This window comes from Brachyistius frenatus, unplaced genomic scaffold (assembly GCF_029030835.1).
Source record: "Brachyistius frenatus isolate BFR_SWC_R1_liver_20210118 unplaced genomic scaffold, ASM2903083v1 Contig_10, whole genome shotgun sequence".
NCBI classification, from domain to species: domain Eukaryota; kingdom Metazoa; phylum Chordata; class Actinopteri; family Embiotocidae; genus Brachyistius; species Brachyistius frenatus.
Window position 1 is genome coordinate 3982035 of NW_027210609.1, and position 22935 is coordinate 4004969.

Below are 22935 nucleotides of genomic sequence, written 5' to 3' on the forward strand. Positions count from 1 at the left end.
GTATGAACATTTGTGTGTGTACATGGCAAACACTGACAACATCTTCAAAACGACATAAAAAAAATACAAAGTCTAATTGCTGGTCTGATGAAAACCGATTGATAAACAAAATTCTGAAACTTCAAACTCAAAGGTATGCTTTTACAGCAGAAATGTCAGTTTAGAACCTATGTTGACAAAGTGATTATCCACACTAGTTGTGAACTTCCCACCGGCTCAATCAGTTCCCATGACTGACACACATGCTGTGGAAGAGCCAAGTGTGATGGATGTCCTACTGGGAACGACTATTAAAAAGAAAAACAAAACAAAAAGAAACATGACAACTGATGAGCACTTGAGGAACATCTTTGGCTCAATGGACTCTGATGCAGTAATACACAACTAAGGTTTTTTTTTTTTCTGCACACAGTAATAAGCTTCTCACCACTTTTTATTTGCTAAGTCTACCATCAAAACTCACAATGCATGTAGTAATGGGAAGCTCACAATAACTTATCAGTATAGTCTCTCTGTTAATGTTAAGTGCCATCAAATCCAGCAGTCATTTACTCATTAGCTGATCGCTGTCTGCGTGTGAACTTTACTCTGACAAAGCTCAGCTTATAAGTGTCAAGATCTCCAAAAAATAAATATATATATATATATATTTTTAAAGCAATTAGAGCATCAAGGCTTTATTAGGTGGGGAATATCCACACCGAGGTGTCTCATAAATTGGTAAAAGTTAAAAACGAACTTCTACTTTAGCTCAGTAAAACTGCTGCTGGTAGTGTTGCAAGTTCCTGTTCGTGTTCATGTTGATGGAAAATTACATATAACTATTACAAAACACAAAATACATACATCTTTTCTTGATACTGTCCCACAGAAGCATCTGCATTCGGATTGACTGCACATTTTTATAGCTTTAGTTTTGGGAAATTTACATCAGTTTTGCAACCAAAGGTTTGTATTTCCCTACTAAGTTTTATGCATCGTGTAACAGGGCGGACATACTGATGACAAACTTGCCAGCAACGCTGTTGTCTTTTATCTTCCTCCAGATTCGTGTTACTCCTTTCACTGTTTACCAATAAAATCATACTTGCAATACTTGGGATAATGACAAATTTTCTTTTGGGTTTAAACAGTTTTCAGTAGAGCATATGACATATATATATATATATATATATATAGAGACTGTTTATACAGAACCAGAAAAATGATTTCAAGGTTCTGCAGCAGGTACTAAGATGCTGTGATCAACTCAATCTTTCTCACTGCTTTCAAACACCACTAAACCTCCGATTCAGGCACGACGAACCCTTTGCAATTGGTTAATGGTCGTGTTTACTTTGCTGTTCATACAGATGTTATTTCACTTATTGCACAGACCTGCCACTTCAAGTCCGCAGAATTGGCATGCACCTCTTTGGAATAGTGAATTGAAATGGAGTGGAAACAAGATCCAGCAAGCTCTAAATGCTGCTGTGCCCATCAGGTTTTGGAGTGCGTCCACAAGTCAAACACTTACAAATACACAGCCGGCACAACAAATTAGTTAATACCTGTACGTGGATCAGACGGCACACTTTAGTAATTCCCTTTACTCATAGATATGAGTTATCTGTGCCCGGATTGGAATACAATTCACGTACTGAAGCTTCATTATATAGTTTTAGTTATTCTGAGCTCTCTCTCTCTTTTTTTTTTACGACATCATTGTCATGTTTTTCCCACTCGACAGCCATTCCTGGAGAGGCTGTGTGCCGAGCAGTATTTGTCTGTCATTTTGTGGCAAACAAAATACAATTGGAGTGTGCTTAAGGATGTCGCACTGGTTCTGGGAGACTTTATCTTTCTGCATGGAAAGTCAAATTTGAGGGGTTAACTTCAGATGTTAAGACAAGTGTCCAGTGGTTTACCACCAAATGTCAGCTAGCTCTAGCTCATGAAGCTAGTTTAGTAAACTCTGATGTATGCTGACTTCACATTGTGCACATATACATATATCTGTGAGTAAAGGGCAGTTTCTCTCTGCTGGGGCCTACTTACTTCTTCTGGAGGTCTGTTCTTGCGTCTGAGCTCAATCTGTTCAGTTCAAGGTTCAGCTCCACCAGATCTGATAGATAGTTCCAGCACTCACCAGGACGGTGTGCAACAGCAGTCTGCAGTCAGACAGCGTGTCAGGGAAGTCATCGCCATCTGCACATTTAAATAACTGTGTGTGTGAATGACTCACATTCTGATCACTTCGTAAGCCCCGTTAAGTCTGTGTGTACATCTGCAAGCCTTGATGGATCGCATGTGTTTGTTTGTTGTGTCTGTGCAATTGAGCTGTGTTGCTCAGCCTGTAAGTAACCCATGATGTTGCTCTGTGTGTCTGTGTGTCTTTGTGTGTGCACTGTTTTATTTGTCTTTACGTGAGGACCCAATGATAAATACACTGGGCCTTGTAATTGGGGAAAGGAGGGGGGTCGTGAGAGAGAAAAGGAGAGAAAAATATGGGGGTGTTGAGGGATATGGCTTCTTTTCTCTTGGTGACAGAGCCTGTTGCCATGGAGCTGGTCCTCCCATTGGTGGAGGTCTGGTCCAATCGCTTAACGGTGCAGATTGTTTCATCATTGAGAAGTTTTTCCTCTCTTCCTGTCTCACTAGCCACCCCTCGCTCCTCCATCTTTCGCTCCTCTTTTCTCTCCCCTATCTCTCGTCCACCCGCTTCCACTGCTCCCTGCTTCTCACTAAAAGAAGCTGAAGAATTACATAAGGTTTATAATGAGTTCGGGAGCTGCCACCCAATTTCATTTTGACACGGTTGTTCATTTTACATCAGCAGCTCAAGTGTAGCGGCAGAATCTTTCACTAATCTTCTTACGGTGAGACAAGATAACCACACAGCCCACGATACACAATATCCATTTATTGGACAGCGAAGTAATGTCATTATTTTGAATCATGTTTCCGACTGTCCAGAAGGTTTAATGATTGAGATATCCACTATTTTGACTGGCAGACTTTCTTTTAGTACAGTTAGCTGATGGTTTAGTATTGCGATTCTAAAATGTCCGTGTTTGTTTAAGTTCTTTGCTTTGCAGACATTTGATTGGTTTTCTTGGAGTTTCTTGTCTGTCTGGGAGCTGCCTCAGCTCTAAAGCTAAAATTTTGTTTTCATGTGGCACTTTTATTTGAACATTTTCTTATTTCAGCAGCTCTGTCTTCCCATGTTTCCATAAATGCAGTATTCTTTTGCTATTATTGCATTCTAGAACCCAAGAATTAATATAGATTAATATCCTATTTTCTAATCAAAGGCTTTAACCTGTCAGAGTAACGTTATTTGCACAAAGTTTGAATTGGGCGTGTTAATTATCATTCTGGCATTGTGTGTTTTGTGAGTTGACATCATGGAATGTGCTCTGGTGGTGTTATTATCATGCTCCTTAAAAGCTCCCAATTAATATACAGTACATCGGGATGTCTTGTAGGCTGAGCAGGCTTCTGGACATTACATTGGTCATTGATCAGTTGTAGTGCAATGCTGTCGCTACACCAAAAACTTTCTTGATTATCACATTTTTTATTTTATTTTGAAAGTTTCCAACAACAGAACATGATCTATAATTTGGTGCAAAGCCAATCATTCTTTCAGCAGTTGGATCAGACAAATTTCTTTCCTTCCTTTCTTTCCTTTAAAACGGTTTTCATGGTTGTGACTCGTTTTCTCTCCTCAGTTGTTCCTTAGAAGCATTTTCTAGTACTGCAGTCGTTCACACATTCGATTTGTTTCTGCCTCCACTTGTCTGTGCAAAGTTTGGCACATGTTTAAATGTGGTCTTGTCAATTCAATTCAATTTTATTTATATTATACATTTTTCCTGATTATTTTTGCCTTTTCTTAACTCATTAATAATAATAATAATAATAATAATAATAAAAAGAATAATCAATCACATGAATGATAATAAAAGTGATTATTTGATAAGTCTTATTTACTTGTTTGATTTTGAGCCACAAAAAACTAAATATTTCTCTCCGTCACCCACATTCCTGCACTCTTTCCGTCATCAACAATGCAGCCAAGCTCAGGATCCCTTCTCTCGCCTCTGCTATTCGTTCATTATGCAGAAGATAGACTCTTGTTTACTTTGCCAACGTATTTTCTCTCCCATCACCCACTTTCTCATTGTGATTTTAGTCTTCGGGCTTCCATCTCTCCGTGCACCTTCTGCATGATCCTCCACATGCGGCATAGAACTATACATACGTTATATCTACCGAGGGCAACACACAGAGAGAGAGAGAGCTACAGAAAGGCAGGTAGGTAGGTAAATAGGGAGGTAGAGGAGGGAAGGAGGGAGAGAATGAGTCATAGCTCGTCCCACAGGACTGAGTGGGCTGGCTGAGTGGAGGAGGATGGCGTCAGCAGCAGGCCTGACAATTTAAGAAGACACGTTAAAAGAGCAAGAAAAAGAGAGGGAGAGAGAGCTAATATTTAGTAGTGGGTGGATGGAGAGAGATCTTGATGGGAGGGGTTGACGTGGAGGAGGTGGAAGGTAGGAAGGGGTATCCTCATCGCGCTGAGAGAAATGAAAGGGGGTGTCAGGGAGAAGGACAGAAAGACATGGATGGAAGAAGAGAAACCCCGTCTTCCGCTGCATCTGACCATTTATGTTCTCCTCATCTTCCTGTTATGTGGCTCCAGGATGTTCGTCATCGAAGTTCCCTTCTCCTTTTCTAAGCCATACAGTCAGCTTAATCCCTTTTTATTTAGCTCGTAGCATAAAACAATATCCGGGAGTTTTGTGTAATGATGGATCTATGCATATTTTTACTGTTGTTTTTAAGCACAAATGTGCCTCGTCTGTTGCTCTAGAGTCCCGTGTGTTTTGCCGTCCCCCCCGTCCCCTCCCTGTGTGAAATTGTACAACCAACGCAAAGGGGAATCCTCTCTGACACAGACGAGCACTGGTGCGCACACACCGCAAGGGAGGCTGATATGTAATATGTGCCGGCCCTGAGCTTGCACAAACTGCCAATACTACATACATCAGCCTCCGCTCCGTGAAGACATAACCTTGCTGCCTTTTGTGAAATGGGTCCTCTCTGACGTCAAATGGGCGAGGTGTGCAGCTGAATATAGAGGCGCTGAATTGGGTCGAGCTGCCTGTGTGTGTCTCTCCCACTGCTGTCTGTGGGTTTGTACGTGCTCGCTCGCCCGCTCCTGTTTGCAGCGTTCTGCGCCTCCATTCACCTTCATCTTTCATTCAGCCTCTGCAGAGAAAATGGAGAGGCATGTTTGCTATGCACGCTTCTCCATTTATGAAATTTGAAATAATGTCATGAATGAAATAAATAATTGATCATAGTAGCAGCTTTTACCCACACAGATTTGTAGGAATATATATATGAACGCAAGTAGTTATTCTCTTTCCACCTGCACCTATGCTGCCTTCACTGAAAATGTACCTGGACAAGACGGAATAGATGTATTCATGTATATTCATCTATCTGTACTCTGTCTGTGCTGATTTGTACATTTCTTTTAACTGTTGAACTTATGCTTATTTATATTGTCAACTATGATTTAATCTTAATGATTCTTGGTCAGCTGATTAATCTGTAAAGTGTCTTCAGTCCATGTTGTCATCCTGAGGTGAATGACAGGTGATGATGCATCAACAAATGTTTAAAAAACAAAAAATAAGCAATGGGAGGCTGAAGCTCAGTTGCTGGAGCGGGTTGCACACTAATCGGAATGTTGGTGGTTCAATCCCAGCTCCTCCTGTCCACATGCCTAAGTGTCCTTGAGCAAGACACTGAACCCTAAAAAAATTGCTCTCGATGGTGTACCATCGGTGTGTTGCAAGTCGCTTTGGATAAAAGCGTCAGCTAAATGTAATGTAATGCAGTGGCATTCAGTTTATAATTATGAGTTACCCACACGGAACAATCTGAAATGGATACATATAATAATTTTATATAAAAAAAAATAAAAAAAAAATACTTAAGATGATTAATCAATTAGTGGGATTGTTTTTACATTTGTTTTTCTTTGGATCCACTAATAAATACATTTTGTGTGGAGGATAACATTTGGCCAAATGTCCCGTGGTTTTATAATCAAACCCTCAACCTGTGGATTTTGTTTTACTGTCTGATTATGTCTGCTAATTAAACAGCCATTAAGGCTTGATATCTTCTCTCTCTGCTCTTACCATCTGCCCTGCAGTAGAATTCCTCCCATTTCTCTGGCTTGCCCCCACTGCTAACTATTGCAGAGACCCTGACCCGGCTTGACCTGGGGCAGCTAAATTTGACAGTGAGCTCATACCTTCATGAAATATGTAGTCGGGCAAGCCCACTGACCGAAGTGGTCCTATATAGTTTGTCTGCCTTAACACACACACACACACACACACACACACACTTATACACACTGCGTCGACCAGGCCGGTAGCTCTATCTGTCTCTTTCCCTCACTGGCCCACTCACTCACACAGATGCTCATCTCACTCGGGGCTCCCTTCCATTCGCGGTTTCCGATGTGGTAACCTGACCCAGTGGGCAGGGCAGTGAGTGGCCTGTGTGTCTCAGCTGGTCGCCTGTCATCAGGAGGGCCCATGCAAGTCTGAGAGTCTGTTCATGCGCTCTTGCACTGCGTGATTACAACTGATGAGGATTGATGCGATTGTTTTTCGTTTCATATTTTCACATTGTACAATAACTTGGCGCAGATAAATTCACATTGACACCAACAGCTGTGATGTTGCCTAAAAGTTGAAAGAACACGCATGACTGAAATGTAGGCGTGGTTGTCGGTAATGCCATTTGATTGGTCATCTTGCTCAGTGATAATTCGTTGAGAAGGATGCATGCTGATTTTTGGAGAGTTGCAATATAAAGCAAGCTGATATGAAAAAAAAAAATTTTACTTCTGAAACGAGCAACTAGTGGCATCTCGGGCTGAAATTAAGTTTGTGCATTGGCAACAAAAGTGGTGGATTTTACAGGTTACTTCAGTGTGAGCTTTTTGTAAAAACAATCAGGAATAAAAACCCATCTGTCATCATTTTTTTTTATTTGAATACTTAGGACTTCAACGGGTTTGAAATGCCTGATGAAAGCGTCCTGTTGTATTGTACCAGTCCGTTTGAGGTTTTATGAGGCCAGCTATGAGACTAACTCATTTGCTATGATGTAACTGGCCCAAGTCCTGTGTGAATCAGCTGCCCGGCTGCATATCTGCAGCCACAAGTGATGATGCAGACAGAGAGATGTCAGCACCAGGACCACCAACACACTGACTGAACTGGGACACAACAGGCTGAGAGCAGTACTGCTGCTGGTATTGTAGTTGTTGAGTCTGCACTGCGAGTTACCACTTCCTAGGAATAAGGATGTTATTTTGTTCATTTGAGTTAAAACTATAGCTGCACTAATAGTATTTGGGGTTAAGTACCACAGTACGATTGCAACATGGGACATACTGCTCTGTTGAATTGGTTAACCATCAAGGTGATTTTCCAGCAACAATAAAGCAAGATGTCTAGTAGTAAATTCCAGGGGTGTAGTTCAGGTAGTTTGGTTCCGTATGAGACTTCTGTTTTCACCCTGTGACAGATAGAGAACTGAAGTCCATTAATGTCTGTGCACTTTCGCTCCTGGAGCCGAAGCTCTCGAGCACGATTTGGACCTGGAACGTTTTGGTTGTGTTCTTTCTATCAGCTAAACTACATGCTTGTAGGATCAGCTATGAAAGAGGAGATACTGATTGATTTTTTGTTGTTGTTGTTGTTGTTGTTGGTATTCTTCCGTTATCACAATCTTACATAACACAGTTTTTCTTTTCCTTTTAAGGACAGAACCTCTTAACTTCTCTGCTACTGTACACGTCAGTCAACCGACCCCCGTTGAGCTCCTACTGAGCACAGCTGAACCAAAGCCCTTTTGTCCAGTGATAGTTCCAATAAAGTTTATTAAAACAAAATGGCTGCGTCGTTAGTGTTGACTTAAAGAGAGAAAGGCAGCAATACTATGTTTAGTTTTTTAAAGCTAAAAGTGCACTGCTGGCTTCACGGTTGATTTATAAGGGAATTATGAATATTGTGCACTTTTTGATATTTACTTTATAATTGGGAGTATAAAGGTCAGAGTCTCACAATGGTGCATTTTTCATGCCAGTATTTGAGTACCTAAATTGTTGCAGTAACAATTATGGCCAATAGGTTTTCTTTGCTGTACCAGAAACATTCAGATCCAAATCGTAAACCAGATCAGGAACTTTATGTTCGACCCTTGTCGATTGTTTTTCCTCATCTGGTCTGCTCAGCACTTGGATTGATTGTTTTTGTTGATTCTCATGAACAATTCAGCAATATTCACCCTAATTTCTGGGATTATGGGTTATTGAATGTTCTGGTAATCATTTCTGTTGCAGTGACAATTTATCAGGTGATATAAGAACAGATAACTTGAACTGTCTTGTCTTGAAATTCAAGGTTTCAGGCAGGTTTTATGGTCTTGTCTGAATTGAAAGTCGAGTGGTCCGATATAATGGTCACACCTTTGGTCGCACCTTTCTAAAGTCAGATGGGGGTGTCTGCGTTCTCCAAGAACAACCACATCACGTTGTAATTCACCACCTGTGTGAGTGGGACGAGGCAATGCACTTTGTTTTTCATTTAATTTCTTGCTTCTTTTTTTTTTGGGGGGGGGGGATGACTTCAAACGCATTTGATTTCCGCCGTGATTGCACATGCCTCCTAAAAACTAAGCCAAGCCCTTAGACAATCAGTCATTTTTAAAAAGGTAAATGGGGGGGTTTTCAAGTATTGGCGGGTCAAAGGCAAATGAAGATAGTGTTTGAAGAGGCATCACTACTCATCTGAGAGGTTTTATCAGTTCAGCAGCACTAATTAGACTTTCTCTATTTGATATCCCATTACCTGGCTAATTAAGAACCCACATTGTTATATCGCAGTCTTAAGATCTTCTTAACTGAGAAGAAATTGTAACATCGGCAGCAGCATGTCCTGGTCTCGTAGCTATTGTTTTCACCATGGCCCTGTTCTCTTTGCTTCTGTCTTTCCGTTTCGCTCTGTATGTGCACACAGCAATCCATGTATTTATTTTTAATATCATTCTTCTCCCATCCCATCTCACTGGTATTCGCTCAGCACAAATGGCAGCAGTTGAGAATGACGTTACCATCTCCTTGGCAACCTAGTGGGCTGGCATGTGGTTGTTAAGGGAAGCTGGGGGGAGTGTTGATGAGAGAGCTGAGGAAACGTATGAGAGGAATGGCTGGAGAAGGAGAGAATAGGTAAAGCTTGTCTATTCATAAGCACCTTATTACTGGCTCTGATTCCTATTTTATTTTCTGCAGCCCCTCCCTACCATTAAGCAGGAGACTCCGCTCAGCCAAGAGATCTGACATTGCCTCTTAAAATGAATTGTTTTCTTTTCTCTCTAATCCAAAACCATTCACTCCTTTTGTGCAAGAATACACTGTATGTGTGTGAACAAGCAGAAGGAGATTATTTTAAAATGACTGAGTCAGGCCTACATTGCAGTGTGGCTGTATTTTGTGCTGCTGTATGGTGGATTTGTGTAAGCAGAGTGGGGTTGGGTCATGTGGGTGTCCTGGTCAGTGATGCAGTGTAATGCTGCTGATGCTGCTGCCGATGACGCATTTGCTGTTGCTGTTGCATTGCCTGGGTCTTTCCCAGGCTGGGAATCCCTGCCTCGGTTTTTCACTCATCTCATCTATTCTACAGCACAGCACAGCGGCACAGACAGGGACATGCATGGATGACACGCACCCATGCACGCATACTGACAATTGGAGGTCAACCAATTAATTGGTTTAGCCGATTAATCAGTGCAGATAGGACGTTTTACAAATGATCCTTATTTAGGGACTGGGCTCCGATAGTTGTCAATGGCTACACAGCCTCCGACGCTGACAGCGTTTTGCAATGGAGGATCTATACAAAAGGCCAAGTAATGTCATCATGCACTTGAGATCAGTAGTATACTGGCTACCTGGCACACCGGGACAAATCCCGGTCAGCCTGTGGACCGTCAAAAAAAATCCTTAAAGATTTTACTGGCCCAAATAATCGTTTATTGGCTGTTTTCTGTTTTAAACTGTCACAATTTAAAATCCGCAATCGGTCGACCTTAACCGGCAATAGCACTTGTGATGCCTGAATTTGTGCTAATTGCATTTTATTTCAATTTTACATGCATTTATGCATGCAGGATTTTATGCATTCTTTTTTTATTCATCTCAATAAGGTCACAACTTGTGTTGCTGTTGACAGAGAATACAGACTTGTAGGACCGATGGATTTCTGTTCACTGGTAGCTGCGTTCCTGCATGTTTGCACGACACCAGAATCGCATCCGAAAGCAGCATAGAGGGAAATTACCAAAGGCTGGTAAAATATAAAAGTGCCTGGTCGATTTCAGACACAAAAACCGATTTACTATTGAGTTGTTGGTGAATTTGAACAATTATCTGTAAATGTTCACATTCTAAATCTAAACAGAATTTGTTGTGATAGAAAAATGGGTTTATCGATGTTAAATTAGTGGAAGTAAATAGGGGCAAGATCGTTATAGTAATTGATGTAATTTATTTCTGTTGGTGAAGATCAGCCCACATATAACCTGTTTTTGTGACTGATTGAAGTTAGATTAAAGGAACTTGCCATGGAAAGAGGGGATTGAAATAGCCAGTGCATTCATGTATTATGTGTGTCGAACTAAAGTGAATATGTTGACACAGAGTAGCTCAGTCAAATGGTGCTTATGATCCAGTTCTCGGTCTGCATTGTATCGTGAACTGCCAATATGATGCTTCTCCTTGTTGGCTTATTTTAGTGATTCTTTGTGCAAAAAAACGAATGAGAAGTGAAAAAGTTGGCAAGCGTGTCAATACCCAAAGTCCGGGGATATACCTGACTGTCGAGTTCTTAACAGTTCTTCAGTAAAAAAAAAAGTGTAACTGTTGTTTGCACCACCGTTGAAATGGGCAGTAATTTTCAGTGCACTTTGCTTTACCAGATGATGCATGTCTGATATCTTTCTACGATGATAAGTTTTAGGGGTAAAAAAAAAAACCCCCCCCACATTTCTCATGAATAAAGATATGAGAAGAGACACTGGAAATGTGCACTTTTAGAAATGACAAAGTCCAATAACGAACAATGTAGCGCTTAGCGTCTCATTTTTGAAACCAGTGTGCATGTAGGCTCTGAGCTTTCTGCTGCTTTATTTCCCTCCCTGCTAGAATTAGCAGCAGCGGCGGCGGCAGCAGCAGCGATGAGTCACTCAGTGTGTGAAACATGACGTCATCCGTGTCTTCCTCTTCCGCTCTCCGTGTCCAGGGCTCCTGACTGTAGGACACACCATGCTGCTCCACTAAGCCAGAGGGAGAGAAGAGAGAGAGAGAGAAAAGGCCCCAGAGGACCGCTGAGGTGGTGGCTAGCCTGCTGGTGTGCCCCTCCTCCTTGTCTGGCTGGCTAACTGCTGCCTCTTCAGTTCACCTGATCGCTGTAAATATATATATATATATATTTTTTTTTCTCACATGTGCATGTTTTTCTTGATATTGTCCTACTAAAGATTTGTTCTCTGGAGCAGGTTTGTTATTAACAGATCTTTAGAGCAGTACATGTTTATGAATTAAAGGAAAGAGTTCTCGCTTCCAGTAAAACACCTTAGCATATATATATATATATATATATATATATATAAGTCAGAGTGAGAAAACAATCTTACTGGGTATGCTTTTTTTTAAATTGAGATCCCGATTCCGTTCACATTCCCTTTACCAACCCTCATGGTAATGTATCAAACTGGACTTTTTGTCTCTCCCCCTCCCCCAATATGATGTATCTTATTCTGAACATGTAGTAAAACAAAAAGGATGAGAGGATTATTTTTTATTCTGTAGAAAACAATACTTTATTTCAGTAAATTTGTTATTTTGAATACAGTTTGGTCATTTTTTTTCTACTGTGTTGTTTCCCCACAGCCCCACCCCAAGGCTAAGGCTTGCTATGGATTGCGCTTCGCCCCCTGCTGCAGCCCGGCCCAGTACAGCACCTTAGTGGGCTCCCCTCATCTTTCTGTGTGTGGTTCCTCTCACGACTCACTGTACAGAGTCCAGCACAGATCTGGTACCACCTACAGGTAGACGGTGTTAAAATACTCCCACAAATAAGCTGTCTGTGTCTGCTTTCTCTTTGGTAATTAATTGTAATGCATTTTTGGGCCTTTCTGTCAGAGCCCAGAATTTCCCTCTCTTATCACTCGCCTCTTTACTTTCAGCCACTCCTGGGTCCTCCACCCAACCCCCTCCCCACTCCCACCCTCTCCCCCTCCCTTAAGAAGATGTCAGTGAGCCTGACAACAGACATCCAGCAGGAGGGAGAGAGTGGGCCACTTATCGAGCCCTGCAGTCGAGGCAAAACCTCCCCTCAACCACAGGGCACTAAGGAAGGGACCGGAGAGAGCCTGGAGCCTGACGAAAGCTCCCCACATGATGCACAGGTGGGAGGAAGTGGCAACATGAGTGCTAATAACAATATTAAACCATTACATTTAGTTGCAATGGATTTGTTGAATAATTGAATAAAACCAAGGCAGAGAATATACACCCTCTGTACTAAACTGGCAACGGCCAAACCAGCATTTTCATTCAGCCCAGTTGTAATAAAGTATTTTTCGAATGTCTAATTTCTGTTTACCTCGTGTCAGACAACTGGATTCTTGTGGTCAACAATAAATAAATTGTTTGAATATCTATTGGTACAGTATAAGTGTTATAAACAAAATCAAATGAAGCAAGTACAACGTCTGTTATTACGAGTCTCCTTTATCTATTTCATGTTTAATACTTTGGTAGTAAATTCTTGTGTGTCTTTTAATGTTGCGACTTATTATTAAAATAGTGAAGTAACACCTTATTTTTGCAGAAGCGGGCTCCTAACCACAGCCATGGCAGGAAAAGGGCCAAGGTAAGTGATTTGTGGTCAGTGATTTATCTATTTATTTATTTCAAACTCAGAAAGATTAATATCTGGTTTTGTAAAGTCACCCACCTAACTTCATAATCCTGCCCCTTGAAATAACCCCCCTGCTGGTTTGTTGTGTAAAATAAACTTCTAATACTCTCAACTACTTTGGACCACCTTTTTGGTTAAAAGTATGAAAATAATATGCTATATCCAGCTAAATATGAAAAATAGATATGGGTTTGCTAAATAAATAGATACATTGTGCCAAAAGACTCATGAACAGTGTAAATAATTTGTGTGGAGTACAGAGGAACAGCATTATCGTTTACACCTAAGCTATAGGTGTACAGAGCTGTGAACCCTGTGGAAACACATCATTGTCTAAAGCAACTGTTATTTTACTTTAAAGCAAGAAAATGCTAATAATTACTCCAATACAGTATTCTGTAGTTCCCTTATACTAACTTTACCTTGCTTATAACCCAAAGACATATGCACATTGTTTCCCAGCCTGCTGTGCATCTATAAAGATGTCAAGGCAGTATTTGCTCATACGTGATCATTTCAGTTTTTGGTTTTTTTTTTGGAGAGCGTTTTGAGAGAGGCTTTCTGGTGTGGCATGCCATGCTTACTGTAAAGAGGTTTAGCTCAAACTACTTTTGTCTCTGTAATAATATTTTCTAAAAGTTCAATCATTTCATTGTGCTATTGGTTTTAGTACATTATCCACAAAGGGAACCTGTCCCTATCAGCTATGTTGTCTCAAAGCCTGGTGTGTTCTCCATATCTCTCTTCCATAACTCCTCCCCCATTCCTCAGGGAACGCTATTACTAGTTGTTATTCAGGGTTTTACGTAAGCTTTACAGTCATACAAGGGCTCGAGTCATATTTAAGCTCTTGTTTATGCGATGAAAACGCAAAGTTACTAAAGAACTTTATGTGGTGCAGCAAAAGACAGCTAACCTTTAAAATATAGGGCAGAGGATTTTCTCTTCCCATCAAAATGTCAGGTGAAAAAAAACACTTGGTATTACACACATAGCTACATATGATGTGATTGCACAAAATACGTTTTACCTCAGTACTTTAACTGCCTGCATTGAGTGTTATAAAAGATGATTAGGACATTTTTTAATAGTTGGATTTAATTTTGTTTTTCAAACCACACGCCATGGTTTGTTTAACAAATAAAATTATTTGTATTTTATAGGACAGGTGGACTTTTCTTTTGTTTTTCTTTTAAGAGTTGCTGTTTACTGTAAACTACAATGATCTGTTAATGCAGGAAACAGTCAATTTGTTCATGTGGACATCAAATCTGAAAAAAAAACATATAGAAGTGCTTTGCTAAATTTAAAATGGTTAAATCTCTTAGAACAATCAAGCCTTGAAGATAATATATTCATGTGATTCTTTTTTTTTTTTTTAGTCGAATGCCAAACTGAAGCTGGTGCGGAGTCTAGCAGTGTGTGAGGAGTCCTCTGGTCCGTTCTCCAATGATGGACCCCCAGATTCGGTACCTTTCCTCTTCTCTATCCATTTACAGTAACCTCAGTCCATAACCCAGAGTTACTCAAGCTTACAGTTTGTTTTTTGAATACACCAGTGTTTTCAGTAGGATTAGAAATTCTTAATGGCTAAAGAACATTAGAATTTAAAATTGTGACATCTGTTCTCACAGTAATGTAATGTTTCCAGGATATCATCCAGCTTCATATCAGCTGTCCATCAGACAAAGAAGAGGAAAAGTCCTCGAAGGACGAGTATGAAAATGAAGAGAAGGAGAAGAAGGACAAGACTCCCCGAAAGATGTTGTCGCGTGGTAAGATGCAGATTAGGTGCTTAAATGCATTTTGGAGCTGGTGTCATCAAACCTAATCAAACATGTGTCCACGTCGGTTTTGGTGTCATTCTTAAAATCCTGCGTGGTTAAATTTGAAAAAAAGTTTCGTCATATCATGTCTATTACATGCTGGTATGATGTCTACTGTGTGTTTAATAACAATGGGATCCCCTCCCTGTTCTTTTTTTTTTTTTCCTCATTTACCTACCTCAGTCTCCGTCTCTGCAGAGGCCCTCAGGTGTCATTAGACTGAGAGCAGCAGAGATGAAATGGCTCGCCCAACTGTCTAGAGTAGTGGAAAATAGTGAAAATTGATCCCCTGAAGAGAGTGTTTGTGTGTGTATGTGGAGGAAGAACAGCGAGCTGGCGTCTCATGCTATTTGCTACCAATGTTTGTCCTTCCTGAGAAACCTGGAATGTCGTCGCTGCTGTATTAGGGTGCCGTTTTAGAACATATACTTTGCAGCATTGTGACTTTGCTCTTTCTAACTTGTCCTTTATGAAAGTGCCACATTCTCTTTCTCTACTCATTCATTCAGCCTTTTAGTCACATCTCAGCCTCATCCGCCCATTTCTTTTTTTCTCTTTTTTGATAGACTCCAGTCAGGAATACACTGACTCCACGGGAATCGATGTTCATGAGTTTTTGGTCAACACACTGAAAAACAATCCCAGGTATGAGAAAAACACTGATAAACATGGTCGTTATAAAAAAAAAGAACACAACAGTGAATGAAGTGGGATAATGGTCTCTGTTTATATTATTAGATTTATTCATTTACATGTATGTTTATATACGGTTCAAACAAAACAAATTATGGAAATACAGTACATCAATTGAATTTGTATATTAATTGAATATTTTTTGATAATATAATCCAATATTTTATCTTTTTTCTTTTTCTTTCTACTGACTAATTAACATATGAAAATAATTTACATCAGACAAATTAAACAAACACTTCATCTTTTAGTTTCCATCAAACAGAATGAGATGCAGTTTAGTAATATTTTAGATGCATTGGTGGCAACTTGCACTGACATGATGTGGAATCATCTAATTTGCCAAAAGAACCACAATGTTAAAGAAAAACACTAAAGATCATCAATAGTATATTTGTAGAACCATTTGAGGGTAAATTTCCAATTGCACTCGATCATCGCCGGTCCTCGCATTTGCTGTGGAAAATTGGCAGCCGAAATACTGACCTTCACCCTTTGCATGCTTTTCTGCTTGAGATGTTGATACACGTTGTTTTGTATTCCCCAAAAATGGCAAGATGATTGCAGCCAGATGTTAAAAAGCGCAGGCAGAGTTTGGAAAACCTCATCTTTTAAAGTTCGGAAGGATCTCGTCATAATGACACGGTGGTGATATGCTGTGCTCTCGTCACTGACTCTCCTTCCCTCTTTGGCCCACCAGGGATCGAATGATGCTGCTCAAACTAGAACAAGATATCCTGGAGTTCATTAACGACGACAAGTAAGCCATGTTCTTCGTAACACTCACTTGTGTTTAAATTTAGACCTCCTGCATGGATTCCTTGTTATTTATAGATTGCTGCGGTAATAACATAAATGCACCTATGTCAAGTTGTAGTTGACATGTTTATCCCTTATGCGGCAGGTTTAGGCTTACTTTATTTTTGGCTACGACTCTGTATTTCTCTCTGTTTCCCTGTAATGAATGTATTGTTATTAAACTTGCACATTATGATCTGAAGTAATTCTCAAAGTGCTAAAGTTCCTTGTACACAATAGAGCCCAATGAATTGCCCCATTAAGTGAGGCATCCTGCTTGCCACCTAGAATTCAAACCTTTATGAAGAGGATAATTTTTGTGCAACATCTTTCTTTTTATTACAGGAGTTTTTCAAAAATGACATAATTGGACTTTTGGCCACTGTTCTTTAAAAAAAATGTGTGGAATACAGTTTAATGGGATGGTTGAGGAAGCCCAGTGAAACATCTATAAAAGTGTTTATAGAACCCTAACAAGCAAATCTATGGGGTATACATATGTGAAACATAACCTTATTTTCTCAAATGATTTGCTATTTATTGGAGTAAACACGACAGAATTTAACAGCAAGAAAAAAAAAACTTAGATTGTAGTAATTTAGCACTTCTTTGCAATGCTGTGTGGAAATAACATTCTACTCACAACTTCATCATTGGCGTCTCTTGCAGTAACCAGTATAAGAAGTTTCCCCAGATGACTTCTTATCATCGTATGCTGCTGCACCGCGTGGCTGCCTACTTTGGGATGGACCACAACGTGGATCAGACGGGCAAAGCTGTCATCATCAACAAGACGGGCAACACACGCATGTGAGTGTAGCCTCTGATTATCGTTAATACGATAACGTACGATAATTCGTTGGTTTCTCTGCGTCTCTTTCTCGCCACAATAAGAGCAGCCGTCTCTCCAAATTTGCAGACCTGATTAATACCTTTCAGTCGTGCTAAAATAGACACGCAATCACTTCTCCCATTTCTACTGTCAGGTTAAGTAAATATCGCTGCGGGTGCCAAATTTATTTATTTGCATTTCCTCTCCCCGTGTTTTGCACCTTCAAGTAGAAATGCTCAATATTACATATGCACTCAGGCAAACCCGCGAAATGGACGTGTGCAAAATTGCACATTTGAGAGACGCACTCCTCACCGCACGTCGTTAGGAAATCAGCTTGGACATTTTTTTGCGGGTGCTGTGGAGTTTTCACGTGATTTTACACATGCAGACCTTTAGTAAATCAGGGCCTTAGTGTGAACATGAGACAAAGAGGAGGAAGTCAGTAATTTATCTACCAGCTGTTTTAAGTTTTATTCCACAGCGTTTGAGTGAAATATATGTTGCTAGTAAATGCATCACTAGTGGTTCATTTATTTATTTTTTCATTCCCGTCTCCATGCCAACAGGTTGTTGTTTAAGTTTTCTTTAACATCTATAACAACTGTGACATACAAACCATCTAGTCGAACATGCAGTTTGACCAAATCTATAGAAAAAAGTATCACAATTAACCATTTGTACTAACATAGAGGGCATTGATCTCTATCCATTCTTATTTTAGTGTTGGTAGCTCTTCTGGGTGAAGTTTAAAATCATACACGGTAAATGTGGAAGCCCTTACTTGGTGTAACCAATGTGTCAGTGTCCATGTTTAGAGGATTTTTTTTTTTTTTTCCTGATAAGCCTGTTAAAAGTTCAAATGTCAGAGTTTTCCAAATGAATGTTTGAAGAGCCAATTGTGAAGTCTGGGCAGATTTGATATTCAGATTCTGAGCTGCTACCATTTGCCACATTCAATGTGAAACTGCTTTTAAACACGTTACTTTTGCTGTTAGCTTACTTTTGTTTTTTTTTGTTTCACTTCCTCTGCAGCCCAGAACAAAGGTTCTCTGAACACATTAAGGATGAACGAAATATGGACTTCCAGAAGAAATTCATCCTCAAGAGAGATGATGCTAGCATGGACAAAGATGATAATCAGGTAGGCTGGTTGTTACCACTAGATACTTGAAAACACCTACTTATTGTTCTAAACATATACTATTTCTTCTTACACGTTCCTCCCCCTAATACTGCCATCATTGCTACAACCATCAGTTGAGTTAGTCATTAAACTACAAAGAACTGCCACGAGCTTGTCTTCATGTAATCTTTCATAATGACCTTAAAAGCAACTATTTAAAGTCTAAATCACTTAGAAATGTTGTCCTTCAGTAAAGTGGTCTTGCTGCTGCAGGTAGCAGCTTTTCTAGATGGATCCCTTAGATGTTTCTCTAACAGGATTTGATGACATAAGGCTGTTTCTTACCTGGCAAAGTGTATTTTTGATGGCAACTTAGCTGTCAGTCAAACACTCAGTGTGGGCCCACAGACTATCTGGGCAACTGGAAGTGGGAGCAGTAGTGGGATGGAGTAGCTTTAACATCACTACAGCATCATCTGGGCCCAGCCATGTGTTAATAATCAGAAATAACCCTTTAATTATCTCAAATAAAGGAGAAGGCTAAATAGATTTGTTATTAATAGTTATGCGTTAGAAAATGCAGGGTTTGATCAGTGCTTACTGAACATTGTTATAGTTAGCAGGAGGGTGTGAAGCTGCATTCATTTCAAGAGCTGACAATTAGTGATCCCACTAATGGAGGAAGTTCAGGCTCCACTTTAAGGCTTTGTTTAAGTCCAAAAAACATATGTGGTTGGACCAAGGTGTTGGGCTTCCTCTATGCAAAATATTTTCCCCTTTGTTCCTTTTGTTAAATCGCTCATGATGAATTTAGAATTAGAATTGGAGATGGCTCGATTCCACCTTTTCTATTTCCAACATCACCAACATGGTGAGCATATAGAACCGTTTTAAGCCGTATCTCCCTACAGTTTAGTTTTCACTTTGCAAGGCATATAAAATCTCCCCCAATACCGCCGATTCCCCATTCATCCATCAGCCAAAACATTGTGACCTGTCGCAGATGAAATAAATAACATGAATTATCTCATAACAACTGTTAAGTTAACCGGCTTGGAGCGTCTCCAAAATGGCAGGGCTTGTAGGGTGCTTCAGTGGTGAATACCTAGTGACAGAGGTCAAGGGAGGGACTAACCCAAAAATAGGAGGCATGGTGTTCTGGGATATCCTAGAACAAGTCTAATCCTTGGTGGCTCCAGCTCACAACTTACTGCAGTTAAAGGATCTGCTGCTGCCATGGCGGTGCCAGATCCAACAGCAAACTGTTTTGGCGTAAAGAACCAACAGAATGTCTGGCAGAGGTGCTCATAAAATTTGGGATTATCCATATATGCTAACCACAAAGCTTGTGAGCCTTAAGCACTGCTTTTTGATTAGTAAAACTTGAATCCATCCACTGTGCCGTCAGACTTGGTAATAACACAAAACACATGATTCAACTTTGTATTTCAGCTATAAAAGTCACAACAGCAACTTTCCCATTTGTTTTGAAGGAATTTGAAACCTTTCTTGCAAACACGTTCAACCGTAGTGTCTGAGGTTTTGAAACCTGAGATTTTGAACCACAGAAGCAGTTTGATCATCACATCAAGGATTATACATTTTTTTTATTAATATCTAGAGCAAGTTTCTCATGCTGCTGTATTCCTTACAGCAGTGTTTGTTTGAAGCACTGACACTTCTCTGGCACCTATTGCTTGGACAGATTTGTTATATTCCTGTGTATGATTCTGTGTTCCATCACATTTGTGGCGTTAAACCCACCCACGCTGATTCCATCCCTCAAAACACTCACTTTGCGCAGTTTCCGTTCTGCAGTCTTGTTTTGACAGCAGACATCTGCTCTTCCTCACATGCTATTGTTGTAATCCTTTACAGCAGGTCGCACTGAGTGTGACTACATCAGTATTTACATGCGGTTTTGGAATATATTTGTCGATTGAGCACATTAAATCCTAAGATTAATGTTTTTTTTAATTATTATTGCTGTCTTTCCAAATATTAGATCCGTGTGCCACTGCAGGACGGGCGGCGTAGCAAATCCATTGAAGAGCGAGAGGAAGAATATCAGCGGGTACGAGACCGGATCTTTGCCCGAGAAGTAAGTATTGAAACTGCACAGGGTGTGAAGCACTTGGAAGGAAAGATTTAAATTAAATTACAAGACATTTCACACACATTAGCTGTTGCCTCATGAACAGAAAAAAAGCATAATTTTTACTTAAAGTTAGTGGCTCCCAGTGCTTTCTGCTTGTGACCCCTCAATATAAATCAAACTAATCAGTTGCAGTAAATGAGTTGTAAGCAGTTCATTCAAAGTGATTTTTATCTTCTTAGAGGGTTTATTAATAACCGTTTCTAGAGTACTTAAGAGGTTAAAAGGTAGAATGTTTGCCATTAAATGAGCAAAGACTAGAAAGACTTATTTCACATTCATCTTGTAACCATAAATGAATGTCACCCTCCCTTGAGGGGTTCCAGACCTCTAAAATGAATTCAAACCAGAAAACCTCTGAAAGGTTGATATGCAAAGAAATGTTGCCCCTGGAAGAATGATGCTTTTCATAATGTGCAGGTGTCCTTTTTCTTACAGTCCTCTCAAAATGGATACATCAATGACAACAGGTAAGATGATGCATCCTCATGGAGACTTCAGTGTATGTAATTTATAAGACATTTCCCTCCACTCCCATTATTGATACTGTTTGCTTGTTAGGTTTGAGTTTTGAAAGGTAGGCTGATATTATCACATAAACATAGCAAGTTTAAATGTTTGTATATTCATTTCCTGTACAAATCTGACCTTTCTGACAATGGTCGTCTTATATAACATTTGCTTATAAAGGAAAAATGAACAAAAACAGCATTTATTAAATAACATATACACTTATTCATCTCCTGGCAAATGATCCAAATTTTCCAAATTTTGTATCTTTGATATTTTATGGTGAAAGCAGTAGAGTAGAGTAGTGGAACAAATATTTTCTAGGAATAAGGCAGCTACAGTCAGCCTCCATCCTGAAGCACCCTGGACATTGAGGTTGAAAGATTAGGACATAATATGCTGAGAGAGAGGGAACGAGGAAGCGTGGGCTTTTCAACAGTCAAATTTCTGCCTTGTGTGCGTTTTATTTTTTGTCTCAGGGGTAAAAGTTCTACATTGTGCCTACATCTACCTCCCACCCCTCTTTATCTCACCCTTCTTAAAACCCTCTCCTGTTCTCCAATGCAGTCCTGTAACCCCAGCATTTTCTCCTAATGTTAACCCCAACAGACTTTCCACTGAGGGCTACTGCTCTAGCTCTCAAAAGAGGAGGCAGATCTTTAGGTATTGGGGTGCTGCTGACTGACTTGTGTGTTGCCATGCCCATTTTTGAAAGTGGTTTGGTGATGATAGTGGTGACTTGTGGTGGTTATTATCTCTGCTTGGTGTAGTCGGCTGATATATGGCTATTCCAGCATTGCACCGTGGGGCTTCCCATGGCCCATGCATGGCTGCTTCGTGGTTTCACTAGGAACTGATTGACCTACTTACCCTTCCATCCATCCACCATCAACTACACTTTTATATAGAGTAAGTGCATCGCTTTCACAGTAACCTGTTTGTTTTTTGTGGTTGACTTTAGTCTTGTAGTTTCTGTGAACATGTCACCTGTTGCATAGTAGTACATAAAAACATGGAAGTAGTGCATACATGCAATAGTGCTGCTCAACTGACAATGAAGTTGAGCTGAAAACAAACATGAGACTGTGAATAAATGACTCATCATGATTTTTGGAAAGTGCAAATGGACTGCAGCTGAGAATTATTTTAATTATTGATCAATAATCTCATTATTTTATCAATTAATCAATCTTTTGGTCTCTGAAATATTAGAAAATAATGCAAAATTCTCAACACAATTTCCAGGAGCCCAGGTTGACATATTAGTGTTGCCTTTTTTTTTTTGTCCAACTACCGATCAAAACGCAAAGATACACTGAAAAACACTACGACCACCTGCCTAACATGCTGTTGGTTCAACTCACCACAGCATGGAGTCCATAAGACTTCCATAGACACCCTGTGGTACCAAGACGTTAGCAGCAGGTCTTTTTAGTGCTGTATGTTGTGGACTGGAGGCGTCACAGATCTGAGTTGTTTGAACACATCGCCAAACATCCTGTCTCCTCTAAATGGCTTTTGCCTCCACTGACCACTGTCACCTGGAACACCTCACAAACGTTGCTGTTCGGGACGTGCCCTGACTCAGTTGTCTGGCTGTGACAATAGTGTCACGCAGGTCTTTAAATCTTCCCATCTCACTTAACATGTATTGTACGCCAAAAATGATCCTTCGTTACAAGATAATAGGATTATTCACATGTGGTCATTTATGTTTTGGCTTATTTGTGTACTCGCTTTACTCAGTTTGTGTACAATTTACAGTGAATATTCACATTTTAGAAGTAGGAACTTATTAACTGAGAGACATTCATCATTTCTCTAATCAATCAACAAATGACCAGTTTCAGCTGTGAACTGCAGTAATAGATAGTGTTTTTGTCTGCTGTTTGTAAACAATCTTTTTGTTTTGTGCATAATGTAATGTAATTTTTTTG

At 40.0% G+C, this 22935-nt stretch overlaps 1 protein-coding gene across 10 annotated transcripts in view; it reads left to right on the plus strand.

Annotated features, from left to right (window-relative positions):
* Positions 1 to 22935, plus strand: part of LOC138616566 (R3H domain-containing protein 2) — a 54942-nt gene that overhangs the window by 11573 nt on the left and 20434 nt on the right. For 4 of the 10 annotated variants that reach the window (XM_069690964.1, XM_069690970.1, XM_069690967.1 and 1 more), the window contains exons 2-14: positions 11376 to 11543; positions 12026 to 12183; positions 12322 to 12543; positions 12969 to 13010; positions 14441 to 14527; positions 14710 to 14833; positions 15451 to 15529; positions 16278 to 16337; positions 17045 to 17185; positions 18243 to 18351; positions 20339 to 20434; positions 20909 to 20958; positions 21608 to 21661. In XM_069690964.1, coding sequence (XP_069547065.1) covers positions 12385 to 12543; positions 12969 to 13010; positions 14441 to 14527; positions 14710 to 14833; positions 15451 to 15529; positions 16278 to 16337; positions 17045 to 17185; positions 18243 to 18351; positions 20339 to 20434; positions 20909 to 20958; positions 21608 to 21661 — 1001 coding nt within the window. In that variant the 5' untranslated portion in view covers positions 11376 to 11543; positions 12026 to 12183; positions 12322 to 12384. The remainder of the gene's footprint in view (positions 1 to 11375; positions 11544 to 12025; positions 12184 to 12321; positions 12544 to 12968; positions 13011 to 14440; positions 14528 to 14709; positions 14834 to 15450; positions 15530 to 16277; positions 16338 to 17044; positions 17186 to 18242; positions 18352 to 20338; positions 20435 to 20908; positions 20959 to 21607; positions 21662 to 22935) is intronic. The other 6 variants (XM_069690966.1, XM_069690971.1, XM_069690968.1 and 3 more) reach the window with 3 other exon arrangements.